Source organism: Nicotiana attenuata, unplaced genomic scaffold (assembly GCF_001879085.1).
Source record: "Nicotiana attenuata strain UT unplaced genomic scaffold, NIATTr2, whole genome shotgun sequence".
Lineage (NCBI taxonomy): Eukaryota > Viridiplantae > Streptophyta > Magnoliopsida > Solanales > Solanaceae > Nicotiana > Nicotiana attenuata.
Window position 1 is genome coordinate 15,855 of NW_017673973.1, and position 23,561 is coordinate 39,415.

Consider the following 23,561-nt stretch of genomic DNA (forward strand, 5'->3'; position numbering starts at 1 on the left):
ATTTAGTGGATTCCTGCTTCTTCCTTGACTTGTACTTAGTCTAAACTGTAGAATTTCTTGTTGTAACTATTATTTCCATTGTTTGAGCTGCGTATTTACTTTAGGACTACGGGATGGTATCCCGTCAGATCCCCCTGCATATTTACTTGGGACTACGGGACTGTATCCCGGGAGATCCCCCTGCATATTTACTTTGGGCCTACGAGAGGGTATCCCGGGAAATCGGCCCCGCGTATTTACTTTTGGGACTACGAGATAGTATCTCGGGAGATCCCCCGCTGTTACCACTGTGTACTGTACTGTTATTCTTCTGTGATTTCCTCTTTGTTAAATTTCAGTCTCTTATTATATTGCCATATTTCTACTTTATTTATTATATATACCAGTGGGCCCTGACCTGACCTCTTCACTACTCGACCGAGGTTACGCTTGGCACTTACAGGGTACCGTTATGGTGTACTCATGCTACTCTTCTGCACATGTTTCGTGTGCAGATCCAGGTACCTCCTACCAGCCCCGCTATTAGTTGCGTACTCGTTGTTGCTCCGGAGACTTCAACTGCCCGCGTCCGCAGACCTTGGAGTCCCCCTCTATCCCTTTTATGTTGTTCCTCCTATACTTCTTCTAGTTACTAATGTATAGAAACAGATAGACAAATTCTTAGAAGCTTGTGACTTATGATGTTCCGGGTCTTGGGGAAATTCTGTGTATATTCGAGTATTAGTTATTGCACATGCCGAGTGGCATTTATATCAATTATTTAGTTATCTGCAGTAGTTAGCTGTTAAATTTATGCTTTCATGTTCATTATTTCGCAAATGTTAAGCTTACCTAGTCATAGAGACTAGGTGCCGTCACGACATCTCACAGAGGGAAGATTTGGGTCGTCACAACAACCAAATAAAGATAAACCCAGAGGATAAGGAAAGGACTTCATTCATAACGAATTTCAGCACATATTGCTATAATGTGATGCCCTTCGAGCTAAAGAACGTCGGAGCCACTTATCAACGGCTCGTAAACAAGATGTTTTAAAAATAGATAGGCAAAACCATGGAAGTTTATATAGACGATATGCTTGTAAAGTCATTGAACGCATATGACCATCTTAAGCATCTACGAGAAACTTTTGACATCCTAAGGAAGCATAACATGAAGCTTAACCCCGAGAAGTGCGCGTTCGGGGTCGGCTCTAGAAAGTTCCTAGGATTTTTGATATCACATAGGGGGATTGAGGTGAACCCTGACAAAATCAAAGCCATCGAAGACATCCAGGACTAGCTATCAAGCGTGAAAGAAGTTTAAAGGCTCACACGGAGGTTGGCTGCTTTGAGCAGGTTCGTTTCCCGATCATCAGGGAAATGCCACCGCTTCTTCGCGCTGCTCAAAAAGAAAAACATCTTTGAATGGACCCCGGAATTCCAGGAGGCTTTGAGAGATTTGAAGAGGTACTTGACAAGCCCTCCGTTACTATCAAAGCCGGAGGAAGGTGAAACACTGCTAATCTACCTAGCAGTCTCGGAGGTAGCGGTACACACCGTTTTAGTCCGTGAGGATGAAGGTATGCAATATCCATTTATTACGTTAGTAGAATTTTAATGGGAGAAGAAAATCACTACCCGCATTTGGAAAAGCTGGCCTTAGCTCTCGTAGTCGCCAATCGAAAGTTGAGGCCTTACTTCCAATGTCACCCGATAGTTGTGGTGACTACCTTTCCCCTGCGAAATATCTTTCACAAACCTGAGCTCTCGGGTAGATTGGCCAAATGGGCCATCGAAATAAGCGAATTCGACATAGAGTATAAACCTAAGACTGTGATTAAATCGCAAGGTTTAGCCGACTTTGTGGCCGATTTCAGTCCGGGATTGCTGCCTCTGGCAACCAAAGAAGCATAGTGCTAAACACGCCTTAGGGAAAAACCCTACGGTAGGACATAAGAACGGTCCCTTTGACAAACAACAAAACAGATATGAAGCTTTGATTGCAGGACTCGAATTGGCACGCAGACTAGATTCTGAGGTCATAGAAGTGAAGTGCGACTCCCAGCTGGTGGTAAATCAGGTCTACGGGATCTTCGACGAACAAAGTGATTATACAAAATCTTATGAAGATGTTGGAAGCGGCTAAAGTTAAATGGCTTGAGGAACTGTTTGGAGTGCTATGGGCGTACCGAACCACTGCCAAATCAAGCACATGAGAAACTCATTTCTCCTTCGTATACGGAGTAGAAGCCTTAATCCCAGTGGAAGTAGGAGAGCCTACCTTGAGATATTTCCAAGCAAGTGAAGAGACAAACAACGGTGCGATGTTAGTCAACTTGGAGCTACTCGATAAGCATAGAGACTTGGCGCATATAAGAATGGCAGCCCAAAAGCAGAGAATAGAAAGATATTATAATCGAAGAGCCAACCTCCATTATTTCAAAGTGAGAGACTTGGTTCTAAGGAAAGTAACCCAAAACACCCGGGAACTCAACGCAGGGAAGCTAGGCTTAACTTGGGAAGGCCCCTACCGGGTTTCAGCCATCACCGGGAAAGGTTAACGAGTTGAAGAATTAGGATGGAGAAAAGTTGACAAGCAACTGGAATGTGGCGTACCTCAAGAGATATTATTGCTAATGAACATCACCTGTACTGAAAGTATGTGCTGCACTCGTTTTCCCTTCGTCCAGTCTTTGTCCCAATCAGGTTTTTCTGGCAAGGTATTTAACGAGACAGCAACGGAAAGCATACTACGAAGAAAAGTTTCAACAGCAGCAATAGGACCTTCTAATAACAAGGCACACAAGCGAAGAACCATATGGACAGTTAGATAATCTTTCGCTCGATAGAATAACTCCACTGGAAAGTTAAGTTTGCTATCAAATGACGGTTACCTGACCGTCCATAAGTGCAAACCATTAGGGGATTGTTAGATAGTCTTTGGCTTGATAGCTTAAATTCCTAAGGGGAAATGAAGTTTGTTACCGAACTGAAGATTATCTAGCAATTCATTAGTGGAGCCCTCGAAGGTGCAAAACTTCCAGTGTTCCAATTCGCCTTCTTCGCATTCGAACACTAGGGGGAATGATATGAGGATACGATAACAACGATTGCCACGTCGAGCGAAATACGAAAATCGGAAACATAGTTGTCATCAGGATCGGGAACTGCGCAGCCAGCCCCGTAAAAACAAGTTGTATAAGTTAGCCACAAGAAATAGAAATTTCTTTTCAGCATAACGAATGCTTATATACTTTTTGGAAAATGGAAAGAATAAAGTAAAGTCCTTTTATTTCTATCTTGGTTCTTGTCTGAACGATGACTTGATTTTGTCATTTGAAAGTTAAACAAGTACTTCAAATGCTAGTGCCGTAATAAACAGGATACGTCCTCTTCAAGAGCACCGTAAACATAAAAGGGATCTCTCTTATAAAAACCCTCACGATAAAGGGTTGATTTTGGAAGAACTTGTGCCCGAAATCCAAAAGCTTTCGGGAAAAATATAGTCAAAGCCTTGCACAAAAAGACGCAAAAAACAAACTTGCGCAGATACTTAAGCGAAAAAAGACGCAAGAAATAAACTTGCACAAAAATCTTAAGCGATAAGGAACGCAAAGATTAAAACTTGCATAAATGTTCAAACAAAAGAACGCAGAAAGACTCATGCAATACTTGAGCAAAAGACGTTTTTATTCACAATAAAAGTGCCAAAACGGCACCAAGTATAGAAGTTGGGAAAAGAAATAAAAGGCTAAACTGCTGCATCTCCGGAACTCGGAGGAAGAGAAGTGTCCGCGCTCCCAGAGGAAGTGGGTAGATCTGCCGCCGGTTCGATATCTTGGATTCATCATTTTGACCCTCAACATCGTCACCTTCCGGTTCCTCTCCAGTTCTCGAGAACTCAAAACCGGAACCAGGCCTGGCCGGAAGACCTCATTTTCTGGCTGACTCCAACTCAAGGGCCTTAGCAATCTCGGCGTCAAAATCTATGACACCCGAGTTGGCCTCTTCCAAGGTTTTTCTCCTCATGCTATACATAAAATGCGTTTTCTCAACAATGAGGGAAGCCGCTTGGCGCTGAAGTTCTTCTTTAATTTGGTCAACCTCAGTAGAAAGATTCTCCTGCTGGACCTCACGGACCGAAGGCTAACATCGAGATCACGGATAGTATAGCTGAAAAGTCTGGTATGCTCGATGGTCCTCTTATACTTCTCCTCCAACTGGGCATATTTCACCCTAACAGCTGCAAGCTTTTCAGTTTTGGAGTTCAAGGCTGCCTCCAAATTGATCAGTCTTTCAGCGGAGGCAGCCTCACTATAGGATGCAGCAAGAACAGCCTTTGGAACGAAATGGAGCCCTTAGCGGGGCGATCTCTTGGCTAAGGGTCTCCACTTCTTGCTCGTTTTGCTACAAATGAGCCTCCAACACAACAGCCTCAACATCTTTGGCTTCCAGTTCTGAGAGGCGAGCATGAGTTTGGTCCCCCTCGACCAAAAGTAGATCCAGCTCTGAGGTAAGCTCCTCCTTTTTCCCGAATCAACCTCTAAAGGCCCTCGGAAGCAAGAAAATTAGCATATGAAACAAGGGAGGCAAATCAATAATAATAATAAATCAAATATGGAAAAAATGACAAAGGAAATAAAGAATATACCGCTACAGCATTATGCATAGCATTGTTCAACATGCACTCTCCCGAGAGAGCCTGTATCTTTTCCCTATCTTTTTCTAAAGCCAAAGGCTTTATATAGTTAGCAAGTTCCACCAGTTGCGACAACAGATTGCATCCGGTAGAGACCGAGAGGGTGACACTCCTTTACGGATCTTCTAAGGGGGTAGCATAATTTTGCCCCAAATTCCCATAAACTAGGGACTGGAAAGAGGAACATCCTCTTCTCGAACAGATGCGGCCGGTGGAGATGATGTAGAAGTTACTGGTGGAAGAGCGGATGAAGAAGGTGATGAAGCTGATGGCGTTGAAGGGTGAGAAGCAGCCGCGGAAAATGTAGTGATGGTTGTTAGTTGCTCATCAACCGAAGACAGTAGGGGCCCGGTACTCAGCCTCACGGTATCGGGCGCAGCGACTGGGATCGGGCAACGGGAGTGGCATTTTCTACCATCTCGAACTCCCCCCAAAGCACCGAGACATCGTCCTCGGTTGGTGTAACTAACTTAACAGGTTGAGCATTCTGTTGAGGTGATAAGGATCTTCGTCTTCTATGTAGAGAAGCTTCTTCATCATTAACTTCTCCACCATCGTCAATCATCGTGGTGTCTATCGCCGGCCTGGGTGGAGGGCTCATCACCACGACTTCCGGAGATGACTATGGGGCGGCATTCTTCGCCCTCTTATTCTTTCCCCCGGCGATGGAGGAACGCCTTCTTTTTGGTTCCTTGTTCTCCGGCTGGGGACTCCGTGAAGAAACACTTATACTCGAAGTAGGCCCAGAGACACCTGTTCGAGTAAGCGCCTCCTAAAGTAGCCTCGCCGCATCAGTAGGATCAGCCAAAAGATCCTCCTCGGGGATGATATCATTGGTGGCAACAACAACGAACCGTTCCATCCACCCACAGTCATTGTCATCATCCATGCTAGATAATAGAGCATGGTGGCTGCGTTTGCTGAAGTTTATCATTCCCCCGCGAAAGATTTTGGGGGAATAGAGATTCATCATATGAGATGAGGATAGCTCCTCTCCTATTTCTTGGAAAAAGTACCGATGACAAGCAATCGTCCTCCACATGGAAGGGCTTACTTGTGCCAAACACACCTGGTAGCGAAAGCAGAACTCCGCAATAATGAAGCCGAACTCTCCGCTCAAAGAAAACGCTCCTAAAGTAAAGTGATACGTATAAAAGTATGTAAAACCCTCCTTGGATAGGGTTACTCGCCCTGTTAGATCAGGAGCAATAATGTCCAAATCTTGGCAGTAGAAACCTTCCTTCACAGCAGAAATACTAGAAGGACGGATGGAAGAAGGGTATCTGCCAACGGCCCACATACGAGGGTTAGCAGAAGGAAACTTCTCTTCGAAATCCTTAGTGGTAAGTGGTAACCAGGCTCTTTGGAACAATGGTACTCACCTTAGGGGGATCGGCATCGTCAGCTTTACCTTTGTTCTTTGAGGAACTAGGTTTTCTTGAAGAGGAGGCCATTTCGTAGAAAGAGTTTTTCTCAAAGAAGGAAGTTGAAGAAAGGTTGAAGTCGAAAGATGAGTTGAGTAAAGGAAATCTTAGAAAACTTAGAGTATTATGAAGTGTAATTAAAAGGTTGATGCGTATAAGCAAAGGTTTAGGTGGCTAAACTCATGGCCATAATTACCTTGATAGCCGGCAAACGTTATGCTGAATCATGGGATGACACGTGTTCGGGACATTAAATGCGGAGAGACGTGCGTCTAATCAACCGTTATAAGCTTTTCAAAGAGGGTTGGTAAAATTTCCGTAAAAAAGACTATTTCTACCAACTTTCCGGTGACACAAAGTTATGTCGCCGGAAAGTAGGGGGACTATCTGTATAGGGTAAAATATGCTATGTTAAGTGATTGCATAAATGAGTGACACGTGGAGCCGAAGGCAGAAGATAACCACAACCAAAGACAACTATTCCATCTGTTACCGGAAAGAATGGTGCTCATAAAGATGAAACAAATGCCAACCCCGGTAGCATTTAATGGAGAATATTCTAAAGCATTTAGTACATTGTCCATTATAAAGAATTCGTCATTCATGCCCGCCATTACACGTTCTTCAATGACCCTCGTAATTGACATTAAAGAAGGGCATGATCCTAGGCCTTGTTCCCTAGGTGCAGCTATAAATAGTGAGCTCTCTAATCATATTGGAGGGGGATTTCTCTGAAAAAGTTATGCTATAATCTATTCAAAGCTTTATACAATTTTATCTTCTTGATTTTTGATTTCATTGTTGTTGTGCCCGGAAGCCCTACTCTTGGAACTACTGTTTCTGCCATTTCATCTTTATCTCAAGGCTAAGTATTGCGTATTTGTTCAATTCTTATACTATATCAGGATCGAATTTAATTCACTTGTCTAGAACCACGTAAATTCAACTGTACCATTTTACGGGTAAACAATACACTGTCTCAAAAGTTTCATAAACTTGAAACATTCACAAATAGATCAAGACATATACATTCTAAGGAGGTCCACAAATAGCTTCTTGATTCTAATTGATAATGAAATACTTCAAGAAGATCCACAATGAAGATCAAATACTTTCTAAGGAAATCTGCATTATCCTACGCTCGAGAAATATGTTGATCCATCACTCGATCACAGAAAATAATCCAGAAAAAAATCAACTGAGCAAACAGAATTGTACTCACAGTTGATTAATAAATTATTTTTATCTTTTAAAATAATCTATGTACACTGACAATATAAATATCCTTCACAGTCAACTATGCTGTCATTCAGGTTCACAAATGGTCACTTAATTGACATAAGACCAAAATCGAGCTAAAATGTTCTCTGACCTCTCTCTAGAAATCTTCTCTCAAGAAAACAAAGAAAAAGAACCCTAATTCTTCTCTTAGACAAAATAATTCCCACCCCAACCTTCACTATCCATACAACAAATGCAAAAACAACAAAACCTCGGAAAACAAGAAAATGAAAAAAACACACATCCCCTTAGCAAGAAAGAAGCAGAATCGGAATGCATCATAGAAAACAAAATTCATGCACCAAGCTCTCAAAACCTCTTGAGACCACTAATGGACAGCCCCAACCCTAAAGAAGAACAAGACCAAAAGGATACCTTCTTATCCAAGCTACAAGAAAAACAGGAAAATAACAATAATATAAGAGTACAAAAATCAATCCTTGGCTTTGATACTTCGGATGAATCGGAAAATATCTTTGATTCGGACAACTTTATACCCATAACTTCGGAGGATAAGAAAAGAATATACAAAAACTGGGAGAATGCTCTAATAATTAAAATATTCGGAAGAAGAGTTACCTACCAATTCTTACAACAAAAAATACATGCCATATGGAGACCTACGGAGCACCTATCTTTGATCGACCTTGGATGCGATTACTACCTTATCAAGTTCTCTAAACAGGAAAATTATGACAAAGCTTTACACGAGGGACCTTGGTTCATCGGCAATCAATTCCTTACCGTTAGGAAATGGGAGCCTAGATTCATAGCCTCAACAGCATCACTGACCTTCTCAGCTGTCTGGGCTAGATTACCTGAGCTCCCCACGGAATTCTACGACTATGAGATCCTCCACAAAATAGGAAACAAACCGGGGAAACTTCTAAGGATAGACGCGTGCACTACTTCAACCACTAGAGGCAAATATGCAAGGTTATGTATTCTAACACCCATAGAAAAACCTCTTAAAATACACATCATAACAGGAAACCACTATCAAAAAATAGCCTATGAGGGTTTCAATCTTTTGTGCGAGTCATGTGGACGACTAGGCCATAACACTATCAATTGCCCTAACATTGCATCTACTTCTAAGCCAAAAAATCCTACTAACAACGTCATGAACATGGAGGTTGATATCCTAACCAAAGAGGTAGATCATTGGACAATAGTAACTCACAAAAAAAATACAAACAAACGCACCCTTCCAGTTACTACCCAAACCAACGCTACTGCCCTTCCTGTTACTACCCAAACCAGTGTTACCACCCTTCCCGTTACTGCCCTTCCCGTTACTGCCAAAACACACGATACTACCCAAAAAAACCTTGACCCTACGTTTACCAACCAAAACAACAATACTACCAAAACAACTCAACGCCAACTAGTTACTGCCCTTCCCGTTACTGCCCTTCCACACGATACTACACAAAAAAATCTTGACCCCACGTTTACTAACCAAAACAACAATACTGCCAAAACAACTCAAAGTCAACTAGGCAAAACTTCTTACATAAAAGAGGTAATACCTAAAGGACTTTTTTCAAATGGACAAACACAACAACAGAAGTCCAATGCTGATTCTCAGTTAAATCCAATGGTCCAAGAAAAGAACCCTAATGCAAACCCTACCCAAACAAACACTAAAATAGTACACCCTACTAGCATTGACCAAGAAAACAAAGACAACCCTAGTAACCTAAACACCCAAACGGCAACCCTCCCCCTAGGAACATTGGAAACCCAAACCCCTCTACCTTTATCAAATATCTCAACATCACATTTAATGCCCTCTTTCACTACCTTAACACCCACAGTACTTGTACCAAGTCAGGAAGTAAAAGACATGCCAAAAACCAGCGGACAACTTGCTATAAACCACGAGTTAATACCTAAACCTAGAAGTCCCTCCCAAATCCCATCTGCAGAAGCCAATCAAATGGACATAGACCAAAGTCAAGGTCTTGACATAACATCAACAGGCCAAAACAGTGATTATAACCCCCAAAAAACTAGACCTCTTACCTACAAAAAAGATGAACTTACCCCAAATGATAACCTGTCACAACTCACCCCAACCAAAGCAATTGAGAAACTTCTTTCAATGCAAAAAAATGCAACGGACGTATTCATTACCCCTATGTATAACAAGTTTAACTACTTATCTCCTAATACTACAAAGACTTCAACAACTAAAACCTCATTATCCTCTCTGCCTTTAACCAAAGAAACACACTATGGCAAGATTCCATCATACCAACTACCAACGAAGGAGGAACAGAAGGAATGTTTGGATGAGAAATCAACCAAGATCATTCCATCATGCAACCCATGCACCACACCCACCCATGAACCCTACGGAGCCAATAATCTACACAACACCTCCATTGCCAATGAACCATGCTCCTCAGTCATGGCTGGAATACGGACTGACGGGCTTCTCCCTCAACTTGAATCTACAGCTGGAAGGTCAAGATATCACGATCCAACTAGAAAACCCGAGCTACCTTGCACAAATAGTGACGGAAGGACTGAGAATTGGGCTAGACAATGTAGCAAACCATCCATGGCTGGCCTTGATCAACAACCAGATGCCTCTCCCAACCCACCCCACCTTGGGGATTCACCCATCACCATGGAGCAGACTCCAAGGTCCCACCCCTACTGCTCCTATAGGTTTGAGCATGCAACTCCCTTTGTTTCAAGAAACACACCCCAAATTCAAACACACTTCCAACACCCAGCAGCACACAATGTCAACAATCACTCCAATCCAATTCTCAACCCAAACCAATGGCAAACAGCAGCTGCCCAAAACACAACTACAATGGCGGCACCAAACAGTCCCCAAGCACGTGCTCTAACACCGACGGAAGAGGGGGAAGACGAGGAAGGATCATCGACAGCAAGGCGAGTGGAGTACGGCATGATAAGGGACCCAAAGACGCTGGTGTTCAAGGAAAGAAGAGAAAAAAGATACATCTTACGTTGCCCGCACGACTTGAGGAAATTCTCGATCAATATAAGAATTCTTCAAAGCCCTCCGGGAATCTACAAGTATGGGACAGTAATAATCCCAACTCTATACGAGCACCATTGGATGAACCAAGACAACATGGCATGAGGAGCCCACACCAAGAGCTCCCACGGCAGGCACAGATAGAGACGTCCCAAACCCTAAATAGATCAATGAGTGTTATTATCTGGAACTGCAGGGGAGCGGGTAATGAGGAGTTTAGGAGGATATTTAGATCAATGTTAGACTATAACAGACCTTTCTTAGTGGCCCTACTGGAAACAAAATTAGCGGAGCACCAAGCTTTAATGGTAGATTTTGGGTTTACAAAAATGACTCAAGTGGCAGCTCAGGGCAACTCAGGTGGAATGGTTATGATGTGGAATGAAGCTGAGGTGACAATAGACCAAGTGGCAAGCACCGACCAGGAAATACACGCCATGGTAAAGGTAAATAATTCTCAACACCAATGGCTTTTATCAGTTATTTATGCTAGTTGTTTATTAGAGGAAAAAAATATACTATGGAATAACCTTAAAATAGTAGCAAATTCCTTTAAAGGACCTTGGTTAATCACGGGGGACCTTAATAAAGTGACAGGGGCAAATGAAAAATTTGGAGGTCTACCAGTAAATAACAATAAGATATCCAAATTCATAAACTGTATTGACTATTGTGAGCTCCTAGACCTAGGATTTAAGGGTCCAAAGTACACCTGGACCAATAAAAGAAAGACTTCAAAGATTATAATAATGGAAAGATTAGACAGGTTTATGGCAAACACCAACTGGATCAATATATACCTTGAGGCCCAAGTAACACATTTAACCAGACTGTATTCGGATCACTGCCCTATAAAACTCGATTTAAGAAAAAGTACGCCCCGAGATAATAAAGTATTTAGAATAGAATCAATGTGGCTATCTCATCCCACCTTTAAACCTCTTGTCGAAGCAACTTGGAATGCCAATGACCATATCCTAACGACTATTGAAAACTTTCAAAAGAAGTAAAAACTAGGAACATAACCACTTTTGGAAATATCTTCCATAAAAAAAAGTTACGCTAGCTAGACTCAACGGGATACAGAAATCCCCCAAATATTCTACTAGTCAATTTCTAAGAGACCTGGAATCTTCTTTAACAGAAACCCTTGAAGGTTTACTAAAACTAGAAGAGGAATTCTGGAAGCTTAAGTCAAGATTTCAATGGCTAAATGAAGGGACGCAAGTACTAAGTTTTTCCACATTACCACAATGCAGCGTAGGAAAAAAAATAGAATCCTTAGCCTTAGGGATGAGGGGGGTAACTGGTTCTATGACCAAAAAGAGATTATCCCATTAATTACTGATTTCTTCCAAAATCTCTTTACTACTAGTCATATCTCCTCCTTAACTAAACAAACACCTATGTCCTACTATACTACCATAAGTATTAGGGACCATCCTGCACTGACCATAGAACCTGACCTACAGGAAATTAAGACGGCAGTCTTCTCCTTTAAGTCCTACAAAGCACCAGGACCGGATGGCCTACACCCCTTCTTCTACCAAAAGTTCTGGAATGAAACAAAAAATGACTTAATCAACTTCTGCAAAGAGACTTTTAGAAAGAAATCAATGACAGAAGAAATGAACAAAACTTATATTTGTTTAATCCCAAAATGTGAGAACCCGAAAATAATAAAACAATTTAGACCCATAAGCCTTTGCAACACGGCTTACAAAATCATTACAAAAATTTTGGTTAATAGAATTAAACCTCTTCTCCGTAAAGTAATACACCCTACCCAAACAAGCTTCCTAAAAGGAAGAAGAGCATCTGACAACGCCATTATTGTGAACGAAGTAGTATCCTACTTCAAAAGAACAAAAGGGAAGAAAGGGAAAATGCTAATTAAAATAGACCTGGAGAAAGACTTCGACAAAATAGAATGGTCCTTCGTAAGATTCTCTCTGCTATCTCTAAATTTTCCAATAGATATGATTGATATTATCATGTCCTGCATATCGACTACTCAAACCTCTATCCTAATAAACGGGTATAGCACGGAATTCTTTAGACCAACAAGAGGGACTAGACAAGGGGATCCCCTATCCCCATACCTCTTCATAATCTGTATGGAAATGCTATCTAGACTGATTCACCATGAAATTGACTGCTGCAAATGGACCCCCATCAAACTATCCAACAAAGGACCTCAGTTGTCTCATATGTTCTTTGCAGACGACTTAATCTTAATGGCAGAAGCCAATCAGGAAAGTTGTAATTCAATAATAGATACCCTTAATAAATTCTGCAACTATTCGGGGCAATCCATTAATTTCAACAAGTCTAGAATAATGTTCTCCAAGAATACATCCTCCAGAACCAAGGATTACATCAGTCAATGTCTTTCAATGAAAACATCGAATGAAATAGGGAAATACCTAGGATTCCCAATCTTGAGCTCAAACCCAACCAAAAAAGACTTCCAACCTATCATTGATAGCCTTAATAGCAAACTGCAGGGATGGAAAGTAAACCTTCTAACCACAGCAGGTCGAACCACCTTAATAAAATCCACTCTTGCAGCAATCCCTAATCATATCATGCAAATATATAGTCTCCCAAAATCTACACTGAAAACTATTGATACAATTCAAAGAAATTTCCTATGGGGAAGTACATCTGAAAAAAGAAAATGTCACCTCATTAATTGGAACACAGTAACTAGGGACAAAAAAGAAGGAGGTTTGGGGTTATATAAAGCAAAATGGAAAAACCAATCATTCAATGCAACCCTGGCATGGAGATTTACAAGAGAAAAGCAATCTCTTTGGGTTCAAGTCCTTCAAAACAGATACAGCATCAATATGAATCCCTCCAGATGGAAGGATCTGGAGAAAAAAGGAGGAACTCATATCTGGAAAAACATTTGTATTGGAGGAGAAGTCTGCGAAAAGGGCATACACTGGGAAGTAGGGAATGGGGAATCCATTAACCTCTGGCATGACGCCTGGATCATAGACTCAGGACCCCTTCGTTCCCTCATTCAAGGACCTCTACCCCGCAACGAATCCAATCTAACCCTAAGTTCTATCCTAGTGGAGGGATCCTTCAATATTAACTCTCTATCCTTTGAACTCCCTGAAACCATCCGTAAAAATTTTTTTAGCATTTATATTAAACAAAGTGAGCCGGCAGTTGATAAATTTGCTTGGGCAGAAGGTCCTAATGGCTCCTTCTCGACAAAGACTGCCTATAACATTATCAAAGCACAATCACAAGAAGTAGGTAACTAGACTGACTTTTCATGGTTATGGAAGCTTGACACTTTAAACAAAATAAAATCCTTCTTATGGACAGTTGTCCACAATAGGTTACCCACCTCTAAAATGTTACATAATAGGAAAATCATTACCTCTAGCATTTGTAACATCTGCCAAAACGAAGAAGAAGACATGGAGCATATGTTCTTTAACTGCAGGCACTCAAAACCTATTTGGGACCAATTGGGAACTTTTTACAAATACCCGGATCAACCTCACAATGAGCTAACAATACATAACTGGTTAAAACCTCTTTGCCACAATAAATCACCATTTAACAGACTCTTATCTAAGGGAGATATTCTACCCTTTACCCTTTGGCATATATGGACCCACAGAAACAACTTCATATTTAACAACAAAAAATCTCCACTCTCCTTAAAAAACATCATTAAGAGCGCAACGGAATTTAAGTTGTTAACAGAATCTTTCCAAAGTCCAAACCCCAAGATGACAATATACATAAAATGGAAGCCACCTGATCGGGGAATTTATAAATTAAACATAGATGGATCTAGCTTAGGCAACCCTGGGAGGGTTGGCATTGGAGGAGTTATCAGAGACTGGGACAGTAATTGGATTATAGGCTTTACCATGTCTATTCATCACGCTACAAACATTTTCACGGAAGGCCTAGCTCTTATACAGGGTTTAAGGATAGCAATACAACAAAGCATTAGACGTCTAGTGGTTGAAACAGATTGCAATCTCTTAATTAACATGCTTACTAATGAAAATGGTCCGTACCAAAATTTGATTACTGATTGCAGATGGATGCTAACTAGAGCGGGCGAGCCTCAAGTCACTCACGTCTTCAGAGAAGCGAATGGTGTGGCTGATATTATGGCAAAACATGGAAGTAACTCGAATTCTTTTGGGAATCCTATGTTGTACTTCTCCCCGCCCCCTTTTGTTACTTCTACTTTTGAACTGGACAAGCTAGGAACTTTGTGTCCTAGAAAAGTCCCAATTTGTAATAACTCTTAAACAGGGCGGAAGAAATATACTTACAATTACCGTAACTAAAAAAAAAAAAAAAAATATGCTGTCAAAAGTTACTAATAATTGATTTCTAAAGTAACCTAATAGTGTAAAACTGTAAATTTTATTAGGAGGATATGCGTTCGTAGATTATGTTGATGTTAGGTATATGTGTTACCTAACTTTGTTTTTTGGATGAAGGAATTGAAGCTCCTACACATTATATAAAAGAAAATTTGAGTTCACTAACATATACCCTATGAACAAATTGGAAAGTAACGCTAATTTGCTTTACAATGAACTAAAAAATGAAAAAGTTTCTTATTTAATAGAAAAGGGGTAACATTACCCTTAAACTATTGGAAATAGCTCAATTGTAGCCTCTGCTTGCTTTTGGTACCAAATATATCCTTGCTGTATTTGGAATACAATTGCCTCCAAACTAAAAGGCTGGCGACATGAGGCTCTTAGACCTATTTTAATCCTATAAACAAGATGACATAAAAGTCCAAAAAAAAAAAAAAAAAAAAAAAAAAAAAAAAAAAAACCTTTCTCAATCTTGTCACCTTTCATCATCAGTCTCATATATATTTCTTATTATTACAACAACTAATAGTAGTATTTTCTTCGTCAATGTGATGCATTTTGATTGAATATAGAATTTAAGCTTTTAAAAGGTGTAAGTTAAAACAAGTCGTAAATATTTTTGTAACTATAAGTCATTGCATCAAGAATTAAATAAAAAGTTTAAAGTTAAATTATTCTTAAATATACAAATTTTTTATTTTTGAATAAATTAAAAAAAAACATCACTTAAATTAAGACAGAATTAAGGTATTACTTTCATATACTAAATCACTAATTTTACCTCCAAAGTTGGGCACTAAATTGCACCCTTGTCGACAAGAGGGGTTGCTCAAATGGTCAGCGCATTCCATCTACAACCCCAGGGTGGTGGGTTCAAGTCACCAAAGGAGCAGTAGCTCCAACAAAGGAGATCAAAAGGGGAGGGAAATAAATAAATAATAATAAAAAAAAACCTTGCACCCTTGTCCCACCGGGGCCCGCCTTAAAGAAACAAAAAATAATACCCTTATCATGTGACACAATTTTGTAGCAAGTTGTATTTTTTATTCTAGATAATTTGAATAAAATTTCAAATGCCATGAATTTGAACTAATAAAGATCAAATGCCATGAATTTTCCTACAATTTGAACCTGGATTTTTCTGGTGAACTGTACATTTGAAACACCAAAAAAAAAAAAAAGGACGCCAGCATAGTGTGTTGAAATTTTTTCATGTTTTGGCTACCGGGTTTTTATTCAAATTTTATTTTCGCTATAAGAATTGATTATATCTCAATTATATTTCAAATGATGATTAAATTTTAACAAGCGATCCATTGACGCGCGCTCTCATTTGCCACCACTCTAGCAACCTTCAGGCATCATGATATGAGTAACTAGATTTTGCTTCGTAAATAGCTATAATCTCATGGTATATTATAAGCATGAAAAAAAAGTTAAATATGAAAAATCAAATGACTCTATAATATTATTGGACTTTTAGACCCTTAAAAGTTAAATTAACAATACCTTCAATATTAACAAAATATGTAAGCTATAAAAGTTAGTTTTGTAACGTTAAATTTGACTTGAGATTGTCAATTAATTTATTAAGATACATGTATCTAAATTCTTCACTTTACAAAGTTAAGCCTTTTAACTTTCCATGCGTATAATAATTTTTTTGAGCTAACATTTGTAATTCTTATTATTGTCTTCTCTTTCTATTTTCCATAGCTTAAATATTCAGATTTCATGATTTTTAAATACAAATCATTTTATTATAAATACAATCATCGTTTTAAGCGTTTTACTATCCATTTACAAAACGACATAATTTTTTAATTTTGTATTAATTACATGGAATACACGCGCAATGAACGTCCCAAGGACTAGTAGCAATTAAAACGAGGAAATAAACATACAAAAAAGAGTAAGTTGGTTTAAATTACCAAACAATTAATAGTGCCTTTAGGTTTAAAGAGAAAAAGGATAATGAGGGTTAAAAGTGGATGATAATTTTATTAATTAGTATACCTTCCACACGGCCCAATCTTGCATAGAACGACCCAGTGCCAACCATAACTACAATGAAAATCACACCCAACTATATATTGATTATATTCCACTCTATAAAGTCCTAATAAAGATCAATTTTTTTTCCATTAAAGATAACGATATATTCTTAATCTTATCCTTATTTAAGATAATTGTAGGAATTTGTTTAACGTACCCAACTTGTTTAAGAATTTTATTATTAATCAAACACTATATGTACGTCCCCTCAGCTCTCTCTGTGTGATTTAAATATAGTGAAGTTTATTAATTGAAACATGACATCTATTTTTGTTTTAAAATTTTTATATTGCTACTTAAATAGATAAAAAAAACTATTTTTTTCTTGCCCGGCTCTTAATTAATGTATATATACACTAAAGTATACTCCATCCCATTCACTTTAATTGATTTTTAGGCCTTTTTTTATGGTCCATAATATTTGATTTTTTATATATCAAAAAGGAATTAGCTTCTTTTTTTCAAAGTTGCCCTTGCAATAAAGAGTCTTAGAGTATCTGTTATATTTTCAATAAACAAGTTAAGGTTAATATGGTCTATTTTATTGTTAACTAATGTTAAAATGTGAATTTCTTATTATATGTGAAAATAGCCAAAAACAAAAATCATTAATGTGCGAAAGTATCGATTACGTACTATATACTTATATATATATATATATATATATATATATATATATATATATATATATATATATATATATATATATATATATATATATATATNTATATATATTATCTGTGTCCCACTTCCATTACTTCTGTACTGCTCAAACCTTCTTCTAGTGTGTGGTATATTAGTAGTTGAATTGTCTTGAATTGAATTCATTCAATTCAATTCAATTCAATTCAATTCAATTCATTAGTCCCTCTCCTCTTTTCTTCTCGTGCCTCCTAGGGACAAAAGGAATATATATGTATTTCTACATACATTTTCATTAAATGGATAAGAATCACACTTGATTCACTCCACTTCTTCAGGGCTTCTTATATATAAGTCTCCTTTCTTTTGGATAATATTATTTGAATAACTAATTATCCCCTAAACTCTCTCTTTCTTTATTTTACTCTTCATTATATCTTCTCTCATCAGTCAACAAGAAGTAGAAACATCAAGTAAAAGGAATTTTTTACTCCAAGGTGCTTAGTGTTGTATCTGAGGGTTCAACTGAACTTATTGCTTTCCGCTCGAACTATTGCACGTACGACGATATAGTAATATTTATGGACTACTTGAGAGAAATAGAAGGTAAAAGAGCTCATGATCATTGTTATTTTCATGAGAAAAACATAGAGAGATGTGTATATGTTCCGGGGCCGGTGATAGTGGGAGGAGGACCATCAGGTTTAGCAGTAGCAGCTTGTTTGAAATCAAAAGGAGTTCCGAGTGTTGTTCTAGAAAGATCTAACTGTATAGCATCATTATGGCAACTCAAAACTTATGATCGTCTCCGCCTTCATTTGCCAAAGCAATTTTGTGAACTTCCCCTTATGTCATTTCCTAATGATTTTCCAACGTACCCCACAAAGCAACAGTTTATTAACTACTTGGAGAATTATGCCAAGACGTTTGATATTAACCCCGTTTCTAATCAAACGGTGATTAGTGCTGAGTATGATCGGAATCTCGGGTTTTGGCGGGTGAAGACGGCGTCAACGGAGTATGTATGCCGGTGGTTGGTGGCCGCAACAGGAGAGAATGCGGAGGCGGTAGTGCCGGGGATTGAAGGGATGGACGAGTTCGGTGGAAGTATAATGCATACGTGTTTGTATAAAAGTGGTGAAATATTTCGAGGGAAAAAAGTGTTGGTAGTTGGGTGTGGGAATTCAGGAATGGAAGTGTGTTTGGATCTATGTAATCATAATGCTACTCCTTCTATTGTGGCTAGACATGCTGTAAGTATATTTTTGCAACTCACTTTGCTTTCAAAGAAAAAGTTAAAAATAAAAACAAGTTTAATTTTGTTTTAACCTTATTGGGGCATTAAAGCAAATTATTTATGTAGTCTGATATAAAAATATTGTTAATGTCTTTTGAGTTGTATCTTCAACCTTTGCATGATGATTTAAAATTAGGGGAAAAGGTTTTCCACTGATCCTAACTTTCTGTCAATTTCATGGGAGGAAAAGCAAAACCTAATTAACTATGGGACTTTTCTCATTTTTTGCAAATATTTCAAATGAAGTTGTAAAATTTTGGTTACGTAGAAGCTGGTTCCCATTTCTGTGGAGAACTATGAAAAAACCTAGTTTAGAATCTAAACATTTACTGTACTTTAAATGATTCAAAAAAAAAAAAAAAATTATTTTTGAAAATGTCTAACAGTTAAAAGTGAGTTCAAGTTCCAACCGTATTTACTACTCACTCCGATCCACTTTAAGTTGGTATTTACTATTCACTCCGATCCACTTTAAGTGATTTTTTTTGTGATCGATAATATTTAATTTTTTCAAATATCGAGAAAGAATTAACTTTTTTTTTTTCAAAGTTGACCTTGGAGTAAAGAGCCATCTAAGAATATTTATTGTTTTTTCAATTAACAAATTAAGGTTTATAAGGTCAATTATATTATTAATTAATGATAAAATATGAATTTTTTAATATGTGCGAAAACCAAAAATTCACTTGAAGGACCTGACCTGAGGATATTGACTAGTAGTAAAATTGAGGAATTAAACTAAAAAGAATAGCTCAATCCAGCTAGGATATTTTTCACTTTCTTGGAACTCCCAAGCATGCGCAAGATTGGTGTGATTTTAATTACTTTTATTATAAAATATAACTTTAAGTCCAGTGTAATTTTCACTGTAAAGAAAACCTTTTTTCTTATTTAATTAAGTTAATGGTAATAAAATGCATTTTTTCTTGATTTTTAGGTGCACGTCCTACCACAAGAGATGCTGGGAAAATCAACTTTTGGGATGTCCATGTGGTTACTAAAGTGGTTGCCCATGAGGCTTGTCGATGGATTTCTGCTAATGGTTTCCAGGCTAATGCTCGGGGATACGTCGCGGCTCGGCCTTGACCGGCCGCAGACGGGGCCTCTGGAGCTCAAAAACTTGTCCGGAAAGACACCGGTGCTCGACGTCGGCACACTTGCTAAGATTAAAAGTGGAAACATTAAGGTAACATATTTGACTATGCATTTGCACCTTTCTAGTCATCTGTCTTTCATTTCGTTTCTTACCTTTTTCCGTGTTTGTCCGGCACTTTTTCGGATCCCGCATGTAACGAAAGCTTAATGCACTGGATTGCTCTTTTTTTTTCTTTTTTTTTTTTGGGATCAATCCCATGATGATCTTTCTTCATCCTCAATCATTGCAAATATTCCATAAATAGTTTAATAAAATTTCTCTACTTATGTCCCAACATTCACTATTCAAACATTTACCTTTTCAATTTTCAAGAAAATGTGTATATAATGCTTTTCTGACACTATTTTTTTACCGAAAATAATTTCTCTACTTTCACAAGATAGGCGTGAGGTTTGGGTATATACTATCCTTCTCAGACCCTACTTGTAGGATTTTAGTAGGTTTATTGTTGTTGTTGTTGTTGTTATTCGATACTATTTTTCTACACCAACATTGGCGATCTATATATATCTAAAATGAAAAAAATAAGGAGTAATAATTTTTTTCATATTGTGCAGGTATGTCCTGGAATTAGGAGATTAAATCATCACTCGGTAGAATTTATGAATGGGAAAGCAGAAAATTTTGATGCAATAATCTTAGCCACTGGTTACAAAAGCAATGTGCCCTCTTGGCTAAAGGTACTCACTTTTGTTGCCCTATATTAGTTTTTTTGATGAAGGGGAATTTTGGTGTAACAGTAGAGTTGTCTCCGCGAGATTATCTTTAGGTTACGTGTTCTAGCGCGGAAGTAGCCACTAATACTTATATTAGTGTAGGCTGTCTATATCACACCCCATGGGGTGCGGCCCTTTCCTTGACTCTGCGTGAATGTAGGGGCGGCTCAAGCACATACAGGGCCTAAAACCATAGTTTAATATGAGACCTAAATTTTTTAAAAAAAGTTATAAGATATATTTTTATTTGAAGTCTATTCTTCTAACTTTTTAAGATAGAAAATTTTTAAGAAATTTTTTATAATCGATTTTCTCTAATAGTTCACGTTCAACTGATAATATAACCAACTCATTTAATCTTTTTTGAAATATTGTTGATCTTAGATAAGATTTTACATTGCAATAGAAGAATAGAGCTATAGAAAACTTAAAAGTATTGTTGAACACTTGAACTAATGAAATCTTTGAGAAAGAATGTGAGTAATGAAATCATGGAGAAAGAAAGTGAGTAAGAATATCAAAGAGAAAGACAAAAAATATGTAGGATTTTCTGAAATATGAAGAGATTAGAATAAAAGAAAGATTGGCTTGGACAAATTAAAAAAGAGAGCAAAATTTTTAATGAAGGAATAAAAAGTTAAAAACTGAAACGTTGTAAAAACTATTTATCCACCCATTTTTAAGTAAGTCAAATTATTACCTTCTTTATATATCCTAAAAAGTTTTCTTTTCTTTTATATTAAAAATTTTATTTTGTATTAAAAAATATTTATGAACTTATTAATTTTTAAAAATGAGGCCCCTCAAATTTGAGGGCCTAAGGTATAAGCCTTACCCCTCAATAACTTTGGAACCGGCCGTGCGTGAATGCGGGATGCGTTGTGCTCGCAGTTACTTTTTTTTAATTAATTTCTTGATGGTTACCTTTGCAGGAAAGAGAGATGTTTTCAGAGGAAGATGGGCTTCCAAAAAGACCATTTCCAAATGGTTGGAAAGGGGAGAGTGGGCTCTATGCAGTGGGGTACACAAAACGTGGATTACTTGGTGCATCAATGGATGCCAAGAAAATTGCAGATGATATTCACAGTTATTGGCTCTCTGAATCTAAACATGTTACAGCCTTTGCTCCATCTCTATTATCACTATCATAGTTAATTACTAGCTATAGCTGATTGGTTCGATCTTTCTATTCCTTGGGAAAAAAGAAGAAAATTGTTTTGTTTTTTTGGCTACTAGCTAGCACAAAAGGAAACATAGGTTTAACTTTGAGATTTAGTTGGTCAAATTTTTTTTGGTGAAAACATTGACACACAAAAAAGGATGTATATATTCTGTTAGGCTGACAAGCTTACAAAGAAGATGTTTAAATACGGAGACAATATTCTGGATGACCTTTGACTGTGACATATATTATGGAAACTATTGGAATTCTGTGGGGATTCGCCGTCATCATCATCAACCACCATCATCTAGTGCATACATTTTTGTAATTTTCCCAGAGTTAGGATTTTTTAGTGTTCTACTAATACCACATGGGCTTTGGGTTGATGACAATATTATGACAAGAACAATTTTTCTTTATTTATGTTTTATTAATTCATTATTATGTTTAGTTTTTTTCCTTTTTTTATTTATAGGTCATGTGTTCGAGCCGAGAAGCAGCCACTAATGCTTACATATTAGGTAGACTGTCTACATCACACGCCTAGAAATACAGTCCTTCCCCGGACCCTATGTGATGTGCTTTACTCACCGAGCTGCCTTTATCTCTTTGTGATGAGAATTGTGAGAGACAATTCTGAGGATGATATTTCTCAAGTAGGATTTTTGGACTGAATGGAGATGACTTGATGATAGATACATATATATAGTGGGGAGTATATAACTAAATATGATGGCGAGATTTACGTACCAAAAATGCAAATGATCACTTGTGCTATTCACAATCTTTATGAATTTCCTGCCAATTCTGATGTGCTGAAATGATTTCGCAAGTAGTAGCTAGGACCACTTGACTTTATTAATAGATGATCGTATCACCATGTGTAGAAACCACATTAATATTTTTTTCTTGAATTTCCTAATCATTCTCTCAAGTCACATGAATGTTTTAAAAAAAATAATTATAATCGGGAAAATTACATTACATACTCTCTCTCAAAATAATTGTCGAAAATGGTATATTTTTTTTATATATATATACATTTATGTACGTTATATAAAAAATATAAATTTTATATATTTTTGCGATGATTGAGTTAAATAATTTCGATCGGGGGCTAAAAATAATCTTTGCCCATTATAATTAGTTACTGGACAAAATTCAATCCTCAAGTCAGACATCCAGATGGTCTTATTCATAAATGAAAACCTTTTTGAGAAGGAAAGAGAAAAAATTAACATATCAATTGCTTATAAGTTGCAATCAAAATGTGTTTATGAGTTGTGCTAAAAGTAAAAATAATGTGAATCAAATGCCAAAAGTTAGAACAACTTTGATTGAGACTCAAACATATCAATTGATCAAGCTACAACCTTTTCTCGAACTTACTTTTATTGCAGATTTTCTATCTTTGTCCTTTCTTTTGAAATAGTTTTCTCTTTTCTTTTTTTCAGATCTTAATGTTACTTTAGATATGCTATAATGTGATATCTCGGGAGAATTTCATATTGACAAAACATCGGAGAGACGTTGGGCATATAAATAACATGCCTTAAATCCTGATGATGTATTTTAAAGTTGTGCGAACCTAGGCACAAAGCTGACAATATCACTAGTGGAGAGGCTACTACATATGGTATCAGAGCTACTACGCGTGCAACCTTGAACGCTAGTGGAAAAATCTCAGCTAATGACGCATTTTAAAGCCGTGCGGACCTAAGCCCAAGGCGAACAATATCACTAATGGGTT

The 23,561-nt window shown here is 37.7% G+C and overlaps 1 protein-coding gene across 1 annotated transcript; it reads left to right on the forward strand.

Annotated features, from left to right (window-relative positions):
* The first annotated feature begins 17,646 nt into the window (after positions 1 to 17,646).
* LOC109217739 (indole-3-pyruvate monooxygenase YUCCA6-like) lies at positions 17,647 to 22,230 on the forward strand. The gene is made up of 4 exons (XM_019382010.1): positions 17,647 to 18,733; positions 19,715 to 19,963; positions 20,491 to 20,613; positions 21,582 to 22,230. Exons 1-4 carry the CDS (start codon positions 18,062 to 18,064, stop codon positions 21,798 to 21,800), a joined length of 1,263 nt encoding a protein of 420 aa, XP_019237555.1. The 5' UTR covers positions 17,647 to 18,061; the 3' UTR covers positions 21,801 to 22,230.
* The last annotated feature ends 1,331 nt before the right edge of the window (positions 22,231 to 23,561 follow it).